Here is a 20,128-nt window from a genome sequence, read left to right as displayed (position 1 = left end):
GAAATCTAGTGAGTACGACTGGTGTTCGAGCACTGGAGTGCGCGTACTGGTCAAATACTGTTTCACAGATAGCGCGTTATGAGCAAGTGCGTTGTCCTGGTGCAAAATCTACGAGTTATTCTTCCACAACTCGGGCCGTTTTTTACGAAATCGTTCCCGCAGTGTTGCCAAAACTGACAAATAGTAAGTCTCGTTGACAGTCTGACTCTCTGGAACCCATTCAGTCATCACGATACCGTTAATGTCGAAAAAAACGATCAACATTGACTCAAATTTTGATTTACCCTCTCGGCCCTCACTAAAGCGTTTACGCCACTCAAAAACATGCGCACGAGATAGTAAAAATTGTTTATAAATCTAAAATTAGTAAATGTTGTCTCTATTATTTAAATTTTGTAAATATTCTATAATATAGTGATAACAGTCGCTCAGCTTAATTATTATTAAACATTAATAAAACAGTTTTATTATTTGTTCTCCAAAAAAGCTCTCATTTTATCTTATTGTTCGTCGAGTTTAAACTATTTTTATTCTGTGTAACTTTATCAACGTCTAACAAGCAAAAAATGAAATTTGTCAACTTTATCATCAAGACATAAAAACATTTTGTAATTGAAGCGGACGTAGCAGAAGAAAGTGGATGATTTTTAATATTTTAATATAATCACCAGTTTTGTTTAGATCATCTTACATAATTCTGGTACTTTTCATTCTGTTTAAAGCTGCTCACAAATGAATTTTTTTATTTTAGAAAAGAAGAATATGAAAATTATTTCAATCAATTGGGTATGTCAAATATCAAATTATTTTCTGACAGACTCATTGATACTCCACCCGATGCAACATATATGGAAGAGGTAGTTGCTGTTTTCGCTACTCCTCCGAATAGTTACACAGCTGTTGTTGATCCTATAGATTTGGTAATTATTATCAATAAACTATTATATTTATTGAATATGAAACAACAATACAATAATAAATTAAATAATTTATTATGATTGAGGTTATTGCATATATTTAGTTTACTTCATCTCTTGAGATCCTCAAAAATTATGAAGATTGAGAAGGAATTAGGCGGTTGTCCTGAGAAATTATTGGATACGACTTTTTTGTTTTAAAACCAACGTACCGTCCCGCATAAACCATATTTTTCTTCTCACATGATATATTTTCTTAAATATCACTGAAAGATATTTTTTAATTAGTTTTTCGGTTTTCTAGGTTTTGACCCGACAAAATAAATATAATTTCATATATTCTCGACTTATATGATCCACCAATAGATCACATTCCTCATGATAATAAAAAAAATGTTTTATTCATAACTAATAATTTTTTATCCAAAATTGTCAGTCATATTGAAAGTAACCAGGAAGAATTATAAATTTTACTCAAATTGTATAGGTTTTTATCTTTTTTTCTTGAATTTCCCTATGTTTATATTGCTGATTGTTTAATCCGTTATTTAAACATTGCGATGTATGTCATGTATCATCATAAGAAAATTCATATATAAAATTGCTTCTCTTATTCTGCATTTTAGATTATAGTCAAGAGAAATATTTCGATGTCCTAATAGAACATCTTTATTTTTGAGGTCTATAGTGTTTCTCAATTGACTATAGTTTTGTCCTCGGTTTTTTTAAACCTCCGATCGCACCGTGCAGATGCTTTACGCGGGCAGCAGAAGCCGGGCATGCGCTGTAGGTGACTGCGAAGCTTTCGCACAACACATTTCGCCATTGTTGACATTCAGGCGTCAGTTGGCGTTGTGCTACAGACACGTAAACACGTCCGCCATTATTGATGCTCCCTCCAAATGTGAATTGCGAAGTGTGAATCGTTTTCTACAGGCTGGAGGCTATAGTGCTGCAGAAATCCATTGGAAAATGAGTCGTGTGTATGGAGAATACTTCATGAGTGATGGTATTATGCGTGAATGGTGTCGAAAGTTCAAAGATGGCCGTAATGATGAAGGGAGCAAAGGACGCAAGTCTGTCGTTTCAGGCACGAAACCATTTTTGCTTCCAGCATGTAACATTATAATGCATTTCCCTTTAAAACATGGCCCATTAAATCAGCAATTTTTACTATTGTCAACCCAACCGAAATTCACTGCATCGTTACTGTCAAACCATGTTTCATCTAGATAAATTATGTATCCATGAGAACTTCGGTAGTCTTTTATCTGACGCAAATATTCTTGTCGCTATCGAATGATCCTTGACGATTTGGTTATTGCCATCCGTTTATTCATTTTTTTGTATTTAAAACCACATGCTGACAAAACTTACGAATTTTATAAGGGGAGTAAACTTTATTTTTCATTTCTTAATTTGATATGAGTGCGTACGTATTTAAGAAATATTGATTGATCTTCGCATAAATTTCTTCTGCAATTGATATTGGAAGAATTATACAGCGAAATTAAAAAAATATATTGATAAAAACCTCAACGCTTCCTTTTCTGTACATATGCTTAATCTGAATGTATTACGGTTAGGGAATGAGACGGGAAGATTTGTGGTGTAGGCTTGCAGCGCGTGGTGAAGAGATAGGGAAGATAGTCACAAGTCTGCCGGGACCCGAGTGGCTTGCCATTAAGTTTAATATGGAGGGTTGGGCGGGTGATCATCACGGTTACGCAATTAAGGCTTATTTTTCAAAATGGCGAGAGTTTTGTGCAAACGCGTCGGGATTTTAGACGGCATTTTAACATACCGCGTAACCAATCTGTTCTTCGAGCAAACTGGATCGACGTCTAGAAAAAGAGGTGGTAGTTCCAGAACGATTCGAACTCCTGAAAATATCGACAAGCAGTGTTAAGATATCCACGTCGATCGACCGTCCGTCACGACACACGACTTCAAATAAGTGACAGATCTTCGATATCACCCGTATAAAAATGGTTACTCTTTTATTTCCCATTAATGTATTAATAACTAAAAAAAATATCTTTTCAACAAATAAAATTATTTACGAAATCTTCCCGTTTCATTGCCGAACCCTATTATAGCAATAATAAAAAAAGGTTTTTTAATTATATACTGGTACTTTTTTAAGGTGTGTAGTCGAGGAGGAGACCTCTCCATGCTAGAAATCCTCACTGAAACTGGTGATACGAAGGAAGCCAAAGAAAGAATCGCTAAAGTATTAGACGAACAACAAAAAACATTAAGATTCGCGATGTCCAGACCTCAAATACAATTTGTACTTTATGAAACGCATTCTGAGCTTGATGCAGAAAATAAATGTATGGTTGATAAAGCGTTAAATGAAATAAATGAAATAGCTAAATTACAACACGCAGCGTTACTAGGACAAGCAAAAACTATTCTATCGTCAGAAGTAAGTATGTTAAAAAATCTTTTCGCTAAAACACTAAACCATATATGAAAATACTATTTATTTAGATGAACCTGGAGGATAGTTGATAGTACTAGTATTACTCTTTTTCAGGACAAAGAAAATAAAGAAATTAATAATAACGAGAATACAAATGAGGAAGCTGAAGATCTGATAGAAGAAAAAGTACAAGAACCAAATGTTCTAGATAATATGCCAGAAGATGAAGGAGATGAATTTTTTTTAGACAAAATAAATGTATGTACATCTCAGTCAACTTATCATAACAATCAATATTTGTTCTATAATTTACGTTAAACCACAATAAGACACCTTGATTATTTATTATCCTTGTAATATGTAATATGACGGTTAAATATATCACTAAAGGCTGGTGTGGAGTGAAGTCTTTGAAATGCCATGTCAACTATAAGTATTTGCTTGGTAGGTGTGATGTATAATCGTCAGAGTTGAAATCTGTTTGCTTTGAAGGAGTTTCGCCACCAACCACTGCATTAAAAAACCTTTGTTTCTTTCAATAACGGTGTATTCAACACAGTGACATGGTCAATATTTTCTTTATTGAACTTTTACGTTATTAGGAAGTGATTTATATTTGGGCAATTCTCATGAAATCTCAAAATTACCTATCAATAAAATAATGATAAAGATTTAAATTAAGCCATCTTCATTTACTCTTAAATTTGTACCATTTATCTTACTAGTAGTAGAAAATATTGTGGTTTCCAAAATAAATGAGTTTTGACGTTTTAAATGTGAGGGAATCGTATTAATCATTTTTTAAATATATTTAAAATTCGACTAGGTTAGACTAGATTAAAAAGTTCCACTAAGCAAAACTGTACGAAAACCGTGTTGATTTAGTCTGAAAGTCATTAGCTCATCCCCTCACTTTTATTCAAAATGAGGAAATTACGGCGTGGGAATGTCAAAATAAATCATAACCTAAAAAAATCTCTGAGCATAACCTTTCGTTACCAGCTAGCTTTTGGCTACGATTTCTACCTCTAAAAACATACTTAACTACTCTATCAAAATTGGAATACTATAATTAACTTTTTATTCTTCACTGTGATGGAATGTAATTTTAAAAAATTACAATGAAATCTTCTTCCAACAATTACTGTAACAAACTTGAAGTCAATTCGCCAGTCCGAACAAGTAACCGTTATACCAACTGTCAAAAACTAATGCGAGTATTATCAAAGTCCTCAAAAATATACCTACTTATCGACTGTTGGTAATGCTGTGAGGGAATGATTATTTTTCATGGTACAAATATTGAGTTAATATTATATAAATATTTAATGACTTATGTTACTAAATTCAGAGAAATTTTGATACTTTGTTGAAACAAGTCAAAGCTCCAAGCAGATTTTTGAAAAAATGTTTAATAAAAACATTAGACAATGTTCTAATCTGGATATTGGTAGTGAGGGAATGATTCTTCAGAGTACTGTATATTTTTTATTCCTCACAAATGTCCGTACAATCTCAAAGTACATTTTAAGCCTTAATGAAGTTCAGTTCTTTCGAAACAAAAAAGAACATCCTTCGTCGCGACGATTAGCTTTATGCTGCTAGGACAGAAGTTTCAAAATTACGTGAGAATTACCCATTTTACACTTTCTTTTCAAACGCGTATTGACGAATTTTGACAGTTTTGTTAGATTTTATTGAAATGTAGTGAAAGAACAGTTCTCCGGGTCATTAACCCAACTGCACCTTATTTTATCAAACTTTTTACTGTAACACGGAATCTAAAGGTTCCTTAGGTACTCGTACATCATCTCGAAATGTCATTTCAAATATTCCATTTTAGTTAATTACTGATAAATTATTTTTATAAAACCTATTTGTCGTCCAGTAAATATGAGTAATTAAAACAAATCTATTTAAAGTAGAATTACTGCTCTACCTCCCAGAGGCTCTAGGCACGAGTGTTGGCGAGTGGAGGCGACCATTCACACTTTCGATTTATTCAGTTGCTCGCTACGTGTACTACAAAATGAAAGCGATTCAAATGACTGTGTTAGTTACTTTATGTGCCTACAAATATTTACTCACTTCACTTTATTGTTGTCCTTATAAGGATTTTTTTGATTCAAAGTGATAGGTTCAATTATTTGGTATAATTCCATAAAATCTGAGCAGAAATCATTACTCCACTCTACCATCATGGATAATCACACGCGTCCTTACTGTGCAGCAGCCAACAAAAAAAATGGTGAATGAGATCTTATATTTTATTGTCTCGATAATGTAACTAATTTTCTCTGTGCCAATACAAAATAATCAAACGTCCATTTTAGAGCCCAACTTGTAAATAATGGATTGTTGTCGCCTTTTCGAAGTGTCTTAAGTTGTTTTGATTAATTATTTTCCCAAAAGTTTAATAATCACTAATTGAATTGGTAACAGGTTTTTTTTCAATAATTCCAAAGTGGCTTTCTCAAAATATTACGAATTTACAGAACAATAGCATAATAAGCTTAGCATTTTCATTTACTTCAAATATACAGGGTCATTCACGGGAACCGGATGCTTTTAGAGAGGGTTGTACACGGGCGCTCGTGGTGGGAGTGGCACGTGACTGGTATTTAACGTTTCCTTTGTTCATAGCATTTACATTTCAGTCATTGAGATGGAGCCGTGGACACTAGACCAACGCTTGTACGCGTATGAGAATTTTGTGCGAATCCGTAACTGCTCTTCAGTGAGATTTCCGCCGTCAGTTTAATATCCATCGCAATGTAAGTGTCTCTCCTTGTAACACAATATTGCGATGGGCAAACAACCTTCGAACAAGTGGTTTATAACTAAAGTTTATAATTAAAGAAAAAACCACGGGGTCCCCAACGAACTGCTAGCACTCCGGAGAACATTGATATTGTTAATGAGTGACGAAGCCCATTTTCATCTGAATGGCTTCGTCAACAAACAAAATTGCCGGTATTGGGCAGAAAAAAACCGGCATCAGCTTCACGAGAGACCACTTCACAGCCCAAAGTCATATTTTTTGAAGAAAATGACAGCTGATGGTTACATTGCAATACGTTTTTTATCCCTGAATTACGAAACCTATGAATTGATTTTCAAAATGTGATATTCCAGCAGGATGGAACCAAGCGCACACAGCGAGGGCAAAAATGGTTGTTCTCCTTGATTTGTTCCCGGGACGGATTGTTTCCAGATTCGGCGACATTCCTTGGCCCCTTCGTTCCCCCGACTTGAGTAGTTGGGATTTTTTTCTGTGGGGGTTTCTGAAATCTCGTGTGTATAACAATAAACCGCGTACTTTGGAGGACCTAAAGATCGCAATTTGTCGACACGTCACCCAGATTGATGTAGACATGCTGCAAAGAATTGAGGCCAGTTTTTGTCAAAGGCTACTACAATGTATTGCCCAAAATGCTATGATTTAACAAGTGTTTCTGAATCAATTAAACTTTTTTGAAATAATAATTTTTTATGATTATTTTAAAAACATCCGATTCTTCTGAATGACATTTTAGTATACAGAGTCCTAAGGTTACCGCATAACTAAGATTGAATGCTCATATCTTTTAAATTACCCCGTATAACATTAAAAAATATTCCTGTGCTGTATGTCTCGTATGATAATTGAGTAATTAGACTAATGCGTACTCTGTATGTACGATCTTTCAATTTATGAAAAACAATTCGATAAATGTTCGTTTTTAGGTCCCCGATACAGATATATTCGACAATTGTCAATTACCGATACTTTGTCCGAGTGAATCTTGCAAAGGCTTTCAGAAAGAAGTTTGCGGTTGTTTTCTCGCTCTTTTGCAAAGAAAGGTAAGTATTATAAACTAAATAAATCGAAAGTATGACCATGAACTAACATATTAATTAATTAAATAATTAATTATCCCAATGTCATCAACAACTATTTCTTGAATTGAGCCCTTTTTTTCTTCAATTTGCGTTAGTTTTTAACTTTGAAAATCTTGAGATGCGGTTACGATAAAATAAAATGTCAAAATGAAAGTTTATATTAGTTTTTATCTTATTTAGCCAAGTCATTTCAGGTTCTATCTGCGAAAAAATTCTGTGAGCTGAATTTTCGTATACACCTTTATTAAGGTGTTGTAATGAAGATGTAAAAAATCGACATCCATATCGTACCGACTAAGAAAGTTAAAAAGCTCGAAAAGTCACGCAAATATCACGCGATTTATTGCTCGGAGGTAACAGCAGTTATTATATGAATTGTTCCTAGTAGAATGATTTACAAAAAATAATGCTGCATTTTTCTGTAAAATTAACCGTTTTCGGAGTAGAGAGCTGAGAAAGCAACTATATCATGACGACGCCCTCGTTTGTTCACCACCTACGAGGTACAATGCAAGGCGCGTTTGTTTACCATGGTTTCCCCCGTAAGCATAATTCATCATATTCAATAAAAGGTTTTCTTATTCAAGAATCAATAAAGTTTTATTCGAATTCAGTAAAATAAAAAAAAATTTTTTTATCCAATATCGATGTCTTCAGTTTCTCTATCAGTAATAGTTACCAATCTCCATTTCCATTATTTGTTGAGCCTGCATTTAAGCATGACTGACCACGTCAATGTCCATAAACTTTTCTTAAAATGTAACGTAACATTTTTCAAATTTGAATTGAACGATCCTAAAAATTACCGAATTGGGACAATTCGGCGTAACGTTATTTGAAGCTGTCATTGCATAGTGTCAACATTGCGCTATTTCACAAGATGATTGAAAATATTTTTCATAAAGAAAAAGGCAGAATCAGAACACGTCTAGTGGGTGGACGAAGAGAACGTTGATATAGAAAATCTGGATATAATCAATGTGTGTATAGCTTAAGATACGCAAAAGACATGTTTAATAATCCAAATTCTAAAATTTATTTATTTTTAATCAGACAAAAAATGTATCAGAGCAAGCAATCTTAACAGTCATATAATATGACATTAGATAATTTATCTTGAAATATTTAAGTTGATTAAACATGTATAAGCAAAGCATCGTTTTTAAATAGCTTTTTTATGGTGTTTTTACGTTTTCCTAGGCAGACAGACAGGGTAGAATACGATTGTTACGGTAGCGTTACAGGCAAACAGACAGACAGGACATGAAATTTTGAAATTTTAGCGTTAAGTAATTTATGAACAGTCCCTTACAGTATCTGTAATTTATCTATCGATTGTTCTGAATTTGGAGTACCGTATATTGCTAGTAGAAGATGTATTCTATCATTGACAATGACATCCCGAGGTCAATTTTCACGTTGGAATATTTCTGCAAAATTGATTACATCAGGTCTTTTCTCAAACATCTTCCTCCTCCAAAAAGTTGTATCACCTCCGATCATGACATGTAGAAATAGAATATTTTTCTAGCAACGTGGATACTTGTTGAGACAATTAGTCGAGTATATTTTCGTTACAACATTGTTTTTTCCTGGTTAAAAAGTTTAACTCTCTAGTTCAGTTGACGCAGTCTGACAAGCAGTAGCAGGTATAAAGGGACGGGTCTTGCAACCATGAAATGCGGAATATCTTCTAATCCTCTACAAGGCCCAGATTCGTTCATCTTTGGAATATTGGAGCTTGACTCCCAAGCATAGCCTGAAGATTCTCGAGTCCAGACAGAAGAGAGCCGTACGACTTGTAGGCGATACAGCTGGGAACTTAGGAACACCAACTTCACCTGCAGACATCCAAAAGATCAATTTATTGGGAATTATTTCTTTGGAAAGCCTTCGCTATCAAGGCACGTCTTTCCCGAGTACCAGTACATGGCATCTCCATGCGGCAGGTACTACTAGAATTACTTGAGTGTAATAGAGTTTATCCACTTGTGGATGCTTTTTACATAAAATCTGCCAGTGGGGGTCATTTGGATAAATTATACTAAATTTCACTGTTTCTAAACCTCTATAAGATAAGCACATTGAAAAGCAATACAGTTTACGCCTTGGTGTACGGTATAAAATACCGTATGTGAGTCAGTGCTTTAATCCGAAAAAAGCACATTTTTTGTAGATAATTCTACTAGGAACAATTTTTATAATAACCGCTATTGACCTCCGCGAGATATTTGCGAACAACTGGTTTTCGTGACCTTTTGACCTCTAAAAATTTTTTAGCCGATATCGATGTCAATTTTTCAAACCTTTGTTCAAATATTGTAAATAAAGGTATTTACAAAGATTTAGCTCACTAGGAATTTTTCCGCGGGTTTAAAATACCTAAAATGACTGTACTATATTATATTACACGCGAAACCCATAATATGACTGAAGACTGAACTAACGGCCGGTTTCATAATATATTTAAAGGTCGCTTAACATGGTGCGAGACAACGTGCAAGAAATTTCTTGCGAGGTCAAAATATTGCATAGATGAATATTGCACATCACGTGGCTCTTGTCATTGCATCATGATCGCAACTAACAAACATTCAATAAGTAAATTAAACAAATACCTAAAGTTTGTTTGAACATTTTGTGACCGGTTTAAAAATGACGATAACAAAACTAAGTTAGTAAGTAACGAAGTGAAAAAGTGGTCAGTGGATCACTGTAAATAATTATATCTGCTGTTGCCTTCGTTTTGGTTGTTAAGCCAAAAGTAACTGGATTTCTTCCTAGAATTGCCGCTTGCACGTAATAAAAATGGCATCAAACCGTTGATGTTGCAAGTGCGAGATCTTGCATGAAACAATCAGCCGAACTTCATCTGCGCATTCTTTTGATCAAGAAATATTGCGTCTTGCATTGCATTGCCGTTGTATTGCGTCATGTCAAATGGGCTTTAAGAAAACTTCAAATTCAAACTTCAAAAAGTTCTCCTTAAATTAAGTCGCGCGGTTCATTTTAATCTCGTATTTTAGGAGATAATTCGTTTAGACGATAAATATATGATTAAAATGGCAGAAAATAGAGGACTTTTTGGTTCGAATAATAATTCTCTTAAAACCAAATCCATGAGAAGTGTCCGCCGAAAAGCGGAGAAACCGGAAAAGCATGAGGTTGTAAGGAAAAAACTGAAAGAATGTGAGGTAATAATTTTTTAGAGTCGTAATTATTAATGTTCAAATTTTTTTTACAAATTGAAATTATGATCACGGATCATAATTTGACGAAATCAATGTACTTATTACATGCCTTCGATTTTCTGTGTATGGTTTTCTAATTAATGTTAAAAGCATCACTTACCTCAAGGTATACGAGGTATGATAGAAGAAACTGAATGAATTTTTATAACAGCAGTTTCTTACGCTGCATATATTCAATGTGTTGTCAGTTTGCTACTAAAGCCGCTTTAGTGAGATTATTTTGTAGCATCTGTGGCCACACATGGATTTTGTAGAACGCATTAACATTAGGTTTTATTTGAAGATGAAAAAAGTGCCATAGAAAATTACGAAATATGAAAATATGTCTTAAGTGATAATGTAAGGAAGCTGAAGACTGTTTACAAGTAGAAAATTAGTCATCAAAAACAAATGTGCAAAAAGAATACAAAAACTTATTATTCGAAATATGTAATTGACAAATAGAACAACGAATAACATGGAAATGCGCCACGTAGCTTACGATTTGAATTTATCCGTACACATCTACTTTATCTATTAGATTTGGTATAATACGTTTGTGGTTCTTCTCGAAAATATAAAATGTGCTAAAAGGCAAACGTTTCTACATCATTCCTGTAATCAAGAACGCCACGATAAAGCAGATGAAAGCTATTAATAAAAAGGCATAAATAATGGTTGTCTCAAAACGTTCCAACTATTTCAAGAATGAGTGAAGAGCATACAAGGCGCGATGTAGGGGCATTCTCGGGGTCATTCACTAGCGCGTTCCTCAAATTTTTAGGTGCCGTTATGCCGTACACGGGAAATCAATGCTGGTTTTGCGCGTGCGTATTTCGGGAACAATTGATCACTTATTCGATTTCGACGGTTGTATTGGTTACATTATCGACTGCGCAATATTGCGAAGCTCCAAACAATACAACAATTGAAGCTTTGATCCGGATATTCAATATCACTGGAAACACTATTGGAAATTTCATCACGGCCGTTCAAGGATAGCAAGAACGCCTGGAGACGTTCAGTCAGCAGACTCTGTAAGCCAACAGCCTCGACTCAGTTTCAGAAAGCGAGAGTCTCAACTGGGAGTATCAAGAGCAACAATTCTCTGCATAATGCGATCTGATTACACTTAAAGGTTTATAAAATTCAGATTATACAAGCTCTACATGAAAATGATTACGTTATAAGATTAAATTTTTTGAATGCAATGTTAGAGAGATTTAACAATTTCAACAACTTGTTCTTCAGCGATGAGGCGTATTTTTATTTGGATGGATACGTAAATCACCAAAATTGTCGTTTTTGGGGAGAAAAGAATCCACAGACATAACATACTCTCTCGTTACTTAACCCAAAAGTCACCGTGTGAGTCGCTATGTAACAAACTTCATTATTGGGCCCTACTTTTATAAAGAAAACAGAGGACATGCAGTGACTGTAACTTATGCACGCTACGTCGACAGGATATGCAATTTTTTCGGGCCTCAACTGCAACAATGTAAGTATTATAACCGGCTGATATGATTCCAACAAGATGGCGCCACATCGCACACCACTTACAACTCTTTAGCTGCATTGCACGAGTTGTTTCCAGAAAAGGTGATTTGACGAAGAGGTGATATTGAATGACTATCTCGGAGCCCTAACTTGACCCCACCTGATTTTTTCATGTGGAGTTATCTTAAGAGAATTAGACAAATCCAAAATTTGACAGATTTAAGGAATAATATAAAAGAAAAGATGAGGAGTATTCCTCGACCACTTCTTCAAAAAGTTTTTGAAAATGTTCGCAAACGGTTTAAGGAGTGCCGTCAACGTGATGGCCGTCATTTAAACAATGTCGTGTTTTTAAATTAAAGTTTAATTTCTTATCTTTAATTAATACTAATAAATAGATATAAACATAAGTATAATGCATGTTTTTTCCAACTAACGTTGTTGGAATAAAGTACATTATTGGTTTCATCTTTTAGTCATTCCTTGTTATCTTAAAAATGAAATAAAAGATTAGTACTTAATGAACTATGAAGTCTTCTTACGTTGGAAAAAATGGTTCATTAATAAAATGTTACATGATATTACTGAAATTGTAGCTTCACAAAAAGACGAAAACTATTTGTCGAACTTTGTCTTCTGTGTGAAAAAGTACTAACAAAGCATATTTTTTCGAAATGAGATTTGTAAAGATTTATTACACCTTTTGAGGATTTTATATGTCCATCAAATAATTCTATAGATGAATTTATTTTCTTAAAATGATAAACGCATCAGATCATGCACGATCTCCGTTTGTTATCGACGTTAGAAGGAACTTCGAATTCAAGGAGCACAACAAAACTGCGTGTCATACGTCAAAACAGCATTAAAATGGTTTAAGAACGATATTCCACTCTTACGAGTATAATGGGTCTTTAGCAACACCACCACCCACAGCAAAACATGAAAAAGAACGTGCAAGATCAGTGGAAGAATTAAAGAATTTCCAAGCTTCGGAAAAGTTGAAAAAAGACGAGATTGTAAATAAACCCCCAGTAAAGTCCATGCCATTATGAAAGATAAAAATGATGTAACGCTATGGTAAAGGTCTGTTAATGTTTGCGAAAGGTTGTTCATTTATTTATTTACAACTATTTTTATAACTGATTTTTTTTTAATTTAGTTCTAAACTAGTTTGTAATTATTGGCAAAATTGTTGATTCAATATATAACAAACATATTTACAAATCGGACTTATTTTTCTCTGTCTCTTAAAATTTTAAAAGTTTGGCACTAAACTAGTTTGTAATTATGGGAAAAATTGTTGATTAAATATAGTAGAAGCATATTTACAAGTCGGACTTATTCTTCTATAATGTCTCTTAAAAGTTTAGAAGTTTGACGATTTAACATAGACTCGTAATTGTGAGGTTGGTGTGGTGATAATTCCACTAACTTTCCGAATAGCCCTCGTATTAGAACTATTGGTTTTTGTAAAAATAAGCTTTACAACAATTAAAAGTATTGAATGTATAGTTTTGTAATTATATCTAGTGTTTAATTTCATAAAATTATTATTAATTACTTTCATATCGGTATTTCCAAAGTACGCCATTAGATCTTACTGATTATAACCTTAAAAATTCGCTTAGATTTGAAAGATAGTACCAGTTTGACACGTGGAATGATATGAAAGTCCCTCAAATATCATTGTTGTATTAGTGTATACAGATTTGAAAATTACCCTACCTTGTGCTCCTGTCTATATATATATACGTAATTCATGTAGAAGGTAACGGAACCTATAAAGCACCAAACTCATAATAAATGTTTTATTTTTTCAGTTAGACCGGATAGCAACACCGACGTTTACATTTTTGCATCATGTTAAAAACAGCAACGATATTAATCCATGTCCTAAATACGTCCCTTCACCCCCAACCAGTATTTATAAAAGTTGGTGGAAAGAGACTTCTAGACACATCAATTGTCTTAGAAAAAGTTTAATCAAGCAGAAAATGGTTCCAGCGCAGAATTCGAACAAAGGCGCTTCGTCTATATCGTCTGAGAGTCAACATATTGTTGAAAAGTTTTCAAATCATTTTATCAGGTTAGTAGCAATAAAATATAATTTGAATCAGTTTTTTTCCTATTAGCTCCACCCCTGGATAATTGCCAAATGATAATAAAAAGCCGTGAGCAGCAGAGCTTTATCACGAAAGTCGAATTTTTCGTCGAATGAAGAATTTAACTAATACACAAACACATCTTTCCATAAAATGAATTTCTTGGAAATGATATTAATTCTCAATCTTATTTCTTTATATGGAAAATTTGCTATTCCTCAATAAGTTTTCATTTCACAAGTTAACTCTCTCTCTCCAATGAAAATTCATAATTTCAATAGACCCGGTGGTCTCGAACCCTCTTGTTCAGTTCCAATTGACAACAAAGAAAAAATTGTCATAATGACAAGATATTTCGAAAATGGGAAGTAAAAAAAATCACCCTAGCAACGATCATACTCGTATTATTCATTAAATAGGAAGCGGTCCAGTTCAACAATTACAACGATCAAAATGATTTCGGGCGTTTTGTGCTAGAAGAACTGAAGAAGAAAACTTTGAACTTGAGAAAGACAATTTTTCAACATCACTCCTACTTGCATGCGAAGTTCGAACCCTCTAGTTAAACTTTTTCTGGCCAAAAAATAAGAAAATATAACAAAAATGACCATAAAATGTAGAGGGGTGGAGATGGAAAGTTTCTACCTTAGACAGGAAATCATCTCGCAACTAATTGAACCTACATGTGAAATTTCATTTTTCAGTCGCTTTTCGTTTGACCTGCAGAGGTCAGCAAAGGTAAAAAACCACTTTTTTTGCACTGCGACCCCTCGAAATATTCATTTGTTTTCAACCAAACTCTAATAACATCAATCCGCCGCCAAAAAAGCCATGTGTGCTAATTTTGAACCAAATCGGACCCATAGCAATTGCTCGAGAGACAAAAATAATAATTGTTGCTTAAACAGATTCTTCTTCTAGTCATGCCTACCGTAATAGTCTAATTTTTCCTTGAAAAATTCGACTAATAACGTTTTTTGCATGTGTTAATAATTTTCATACTGTTTATATATTCAAATTTCTTTTAGTAACGATTGATAAAATCAGAATTTTTGAACATTTAATAATTATTCAAATTGTTGTGAACCAAACATTTAATTACCCAAAGCAACGAAATTGTGTGTGCTTAAAGTGATAATGTACGTAGTACAAAATTTTTTCTCGCTTTATGGCGTGTAACTGTTAATATTCTATTTCCTGTTTGTTTAAATAACTTCCAAAAATACGTACATATTTATTGATTCATGTAATATAAAATGGTTAACTGATTAATAGGCAGAACCAAGGTATAAAGACAATAAAACATAAAACACTTTCTTTATTCTATTCTTCCAAGAAAAAGATACATTTTAAATTACCATTGCTTAACATTAAAAAATTAATATAAAATAGAAAAATACAACATTATTAATAATTTATAAGTCCCCCTAAACAAAAAATAAAAAACACATGAGAATTTACAGAGCTTGATAAAACTTTGAAATCTTCATAGCCCAATTCCCTAACTTGAAGAGGTTTCCTTCTTTTTTTCGCATTTCTGATCAACGAAACATATTGATCAGGTACGTATACTGGTCCCGATTTCTTCGCCCTATTAACACATCTCTCAATAATACTGTTCACTCCTCCTCTTACGCACTCACTTCCTCAACTGGCACTTGCGGCGATGTTCTCCCGACTGGAGCCCAGGTTTTAACAATGACACAACTGCGCTCTAGCGGCCAAGAGTCGAAATACAATTACGTCGTTATTCCACTATACACGTTATGGCTTTGTGATACCATTCAGCAATAAAACTCAATTACTCAAAATATACGTCATTGTTCTTCTGGAACAGCGAAATTATCCCTTTATTTTCACACACTTTTTAAAACGTCCAGCTGTTCAATTTCATCGTCGCTGTTAAATATTTCTTCCCTTAACTCAGCTTTCAGCTTTGCGAACAAAAAATAGTCGAACAGGGCCAGATCAGGGCTATATGATGAGTGTTGGATCTCTGTGAAGCCATATTCGTACACAGTAGCCTTGGAGTATTATCACATAACAAGCGCAGCGCTCGGTTGATTTTGCCGCAACTTTTCTTCCATAATATTTTGACGCATCTGTCTTAGTAATATGCTGCATGCACGGTTGTCTAAAATTAATTTAATTTAATAAATTAAAAAGTTAATCAAAAGGATATCCTAACAGTCCCAAAATATTGTAACCACAACCCTTTTGGAGCTTTTCGTGACCTTTGCTTTTTTTGGAATTGGCCGATGCCACTCAATCGAATCTCTTTTTGAATGTTGGATCATCGTAAAAGAAAATAGTTTCATTACCCCTTACAGTTGATCGAATTACACTTGCCTGGTCCTCGCGGCAAAGCCAACATTCTACTCGACGCTGCTTTGGTATTGCGTTAAGAATTTGAGGCATCCACCTCGCACTAATTTTTGTCATATTTGAATCCTCATGTAGGACACTTTGCTTTTAGGTGCCAGTCATTTAGAACAATTTCTCCACTAATCTAATATTTTCTGGATTAGCAACCGTCACAGGACCTTCTGCACGCGGGTCATCTTCTAATGATTCTCGTCCCCAGCGAAACGATTTTCAATTCTTTTCTTTTTAATTTGTCTTGGTATTAATCCTTCTTTAGTCAAAAATTGAGACATTTTTCAAAACAACTTGAATAAGTGGCTGAATTGAAACAGCAAGTTAATACTTTATGTGAAGCTTGTTGAGACTTGTTACGCGTGAGTAAAGGTTTTTACGAACGCACTCCATTTACTATATGAGGCCAAGCACTCGTGAACCGTACTTGAGCCAATAGTTACGTGACAAGCCGAGAGATTTCTACGAAAAAGGCATCCGAAAGCTTCCAAAGAGGTGGTCAAAAGTGTATGAAATGTGAGACGGAGACTATTTAGAAAAACTGTAAAAAACTTCAGCAGCAAGCGACCCGGGGCCCACTTGAGGAAATCAAAATTAGATAGAAGTACATGTACATTTTTTAATCTCTTTAAAACTGAGAACGACCTTTCTGCTTCACGTCACGTCACGAGCAATCGGTAGGCTATATACACATCCGAAAAAGTTTCGATCATATATTTCGATCAATGAAGCATTTTCAATGGAATTAATAAATTATTTGTATTATTAATCAATTCAGGTTGAAGTTTAATAACAGAAAGGCATTTAAAAAATGATTTTACTTGCACTTCTAACTCATCATTTACATTTTGAGCTCATGGAATATAGAATTTATTATTATTTAGAGTATAACATTAGTATGTGGATTAAATTACACCAATTCATTCATTTCATTTACATTTCCAAACAATTTTTGGAAAAAATGCATATTTTGCTGTAGATCCAATATTGCTTCTAAAATAAATGAAATTAGTAATTTTGCGGGACCCCTACGTGCTTGGGGCTTGTGCCTTCAACCCCCTGCTAGACCCTCTCTAAGTCTGAAGTTGTTTGTAACTTGATAATAAAATTTTTAAATGCAAAGTTTTGGTTACATATTTGAACCACTCTCGTATCATTGAATATGTTTTTTCAATAGATTTGCAAAAAGGGTCTCTTTCCATGGGATTCCATTAAGAATTATTCATGTAATTATCCAATTTCAAAACTTCGCAAGTTTATATATAATCGTTTCAAAGGTAAGAGAGAGGACTTTTGTATAGCAATGTATCATCCATTTTCTTTGGGGAACAGGATTTGAATATCATCCTTGAAAAGTGGACAAAAACAAAATTATTTCATTGGATTAAAAATATCATTATTGAGTTTTAAACAAATAATGTAATCGTTTTTAACAGAAAACTTTTTTAGGGTTGACGAGATTGTGAAAAAAGTAAACACAAATCAAAAAATACCCGTTTTTCCTAAATTGAAGCTGAAACGTAGCAAGATTTTCGAGAGGCATCGAGTACCTATAACAGTGACATATCTCAATTTTCCATACAGGTGTATTTATCAAAACGAATCAAATATAAATAAGGTTTCAATGCATGGAGGACTGCTAGAGAAATATTTGAATTAGTTATTAAATATAAAAAACATATTTGCATTTAAATAACACAAATTTAAATACGTCGAACGTTTTAACTTCCAAAATACAAGAAGAAATGAAGTTAAGATTTTTTCCAAACTACTAATGGTTTTATAACATAAAAATTAAAATCACTTAATCAACATACATATCTTGAAGGTTTAGAATTTTATTTCAGGCATAAAGATTTCTATCAATGAGTATTACAGTTTTCCAAAAAAAAAATTAGTATGTTACGGTAATTTATGTAGACTAGTTGAAGATTACGCATCTAAATTACGAGTATATTGACCAATCAACCTTTAGTAGTAAATTTATATTAACCCTTTCGGCGGTAATGGTGGCACCATTCACTTATCGAGCTCTAGACACAATGAGCAGTTGCTCTATTCACTTTCTGATGTCTTTAATGTAGAGTATTTAGATGACAAATACATGAATGATTCCTATACTAAAGCAGTTCGGTTATTGTGTGCTATAAAAATGGATCTAGAGAATATAAAACATGTGTTTGGTGAGTACCTCTAATTCTACATTATAAAGAAGTTCAAGTATATGAGCCTCATAACTGAAATTATTTGTCTAAGACTAGTCTACACGATTTTTCGTGAGTCGAGCGCATGGTGGTTCGAGCGCATGGTGGTTCGAGCGCACAGATTATATAGGAGGGTGCATCGAGCGCACATTTGCAGGTGAAAAGACGGTATCCTCAATCCCTGTATTTAACTTGAAATGTTTATTACCGTAAATAAAAAAAATATAAAAGAGTTAACGACAGAGTAACAAAGAGTTAATACGATTATAGTCATAGTTTCCTAAGTTAACTTAACCTAACCTAACCTAACCTCGTTTTGTCTTAATGATTATTCAAAAGTTCGTATATTTGCCCATCTCTAGAATTCACTTCGACAGATCAAATTTTTTTTTGCTCTCGTCGAACGATTCGGATTCGACATAGATAGTTTGTACTGGATGCACGAAATGTTTTCAAAACGTGCCTGTGCGCTCGATGCACGTGCGCTCCTAGCGTCCCACCAGAAAGAATAGATAAAATGTTATGTTACATCTGGTTTTGAAAATCTTCATATTAACAATAGCAAAATGATTAAAAATGACAAATCTCGGTTTTATTTTTTCAGTTTTTTGAGTCAGTTTTTCTTATTACAGATCAAAAGTAATCCTCTAGTATATTCTCATACCAAAATTTTTGACATTCTTCAAACATCTGTGAAAGGAAAGATTCTTTCGATTTATAAGGTATTTCCTGAATTGTCATCAAGGAAACAATTTAAATGTGAGTGCAGGAAATGAATCTCAATGAAATATCTTCTTCTAAATTTTTAATAAGTCAAGCACATCATATTTTTTATGATTTTTTTGATCTATTGCTTCAAAAAGTCCCGGTCACTAGTCATAAAATAACATCAATTCACATGTACGAGTACTCACTCTTTGGATTCCATTTGAGCTTCATCGTTTGCAATAATTAACTTCTAATTCCAATTACCAGTAAGTAATTCTCTTTTCCAATGCATATACGAGGATTGTCTGAAAAGTTTCCGAACTCATGTCATGTCAGCACCTATCAATATAAGTTGGGAATATATTTGTGCTTGTTGTGTTGTATATTAATAATGCCGAGCAAGTTAATTCAATGTAACAGGTCGCACATTGATCAAACTTTATTTTATAAGGTATTGAAAAGAACAAAACAATTATTACACTTGGTCTATTTTTAGAGTATAAATAAAAGTTTTTGTTAATATTGATTGTACGATAAAAATAAAACTAAAGTATTTTTGAATAAATGGTTATTGATTTTACCTAAATCCTTTAATATATACAGTGAGAATGCTATATTTATAGAAATGAAAAGAATTTTTCATTGAAATCACACAACAGTTTTTACTTTTTGGACATATAAACATTTTCATTCTTTTAACTTTTTAGCTTTTATGAATAAGTTAAATAGAAATTGTTATTCTTGTTTTGATTAATTTGAGTAAATAAGAAATTAAAGA

At 33.5% G+C, this 20,128-nt stretch overlaps 1 protein-coding gene across 2 annotated transcripts in view; it reads left to right on the top strand.

Moving 5' to 3' along the window:
- LOC130453009 (uncharacterized) overlaps positions 1-19,915 on the top strand; it is a 70,215-nt gene extending 50,300 nt beyond the window's left edge. Inside the window, exons 9-15 of one of the 2 annotated variants that reach the window (XM_056792581.1) lie at positions 752-920; positions 3,064-3,348; positions 3,460-3,603; positions 7,072-7,188; positions 10,254-10,421; positions 13,781-14,046; positions 17,888-19,130. In XM_056792581.1, coding sequence (XP_056648559.1) covers positions 752-920; positions 3,064-3,348; positions 3,460-3,603; positions 7,072-7,188; positions 10,254-10,421; positions 13,781-14,046; positions 17,888-18,098 — 1,360 coding nt within the window. In that variant the 3' untranslated portion in view covers positions 18,099-19,130. Of the gene's footprint in view, positions 1-751; positions 921-3,063; positions 3,349-3,459; positions 3,604-7,071; positions 7,189-10,253; positions 10,422-13,780; positions 14,047-17,887 lie in introns of both variants that reach the window. The other variant, XM_056792582.1, reaches the window with a different exon arrangement.
- Positions 19,916-20,128: the final 213 nt, after the last annotated feature.

The sequence above is a fragment of the Diorhabda sublineata genome, chromosome 2 (genome assembly GCF_026230105.1).
Source record: "Diorhabda sublineata isolate icDioSubl1.1 chromosome 2, icDioSubl1.1, whole genome shotgun sequence".
In the NCBI taxonomy this organism is placed as follows: Eukaryota; Metazoa; Arthropoda; class Insecta; order Coleoptera; family Chrysomelidae; genus Diorhabda; species Diorhabda sublineata.
This window is presented reverse-complemented; position numbering and strand designations above follow the sequence as displayed.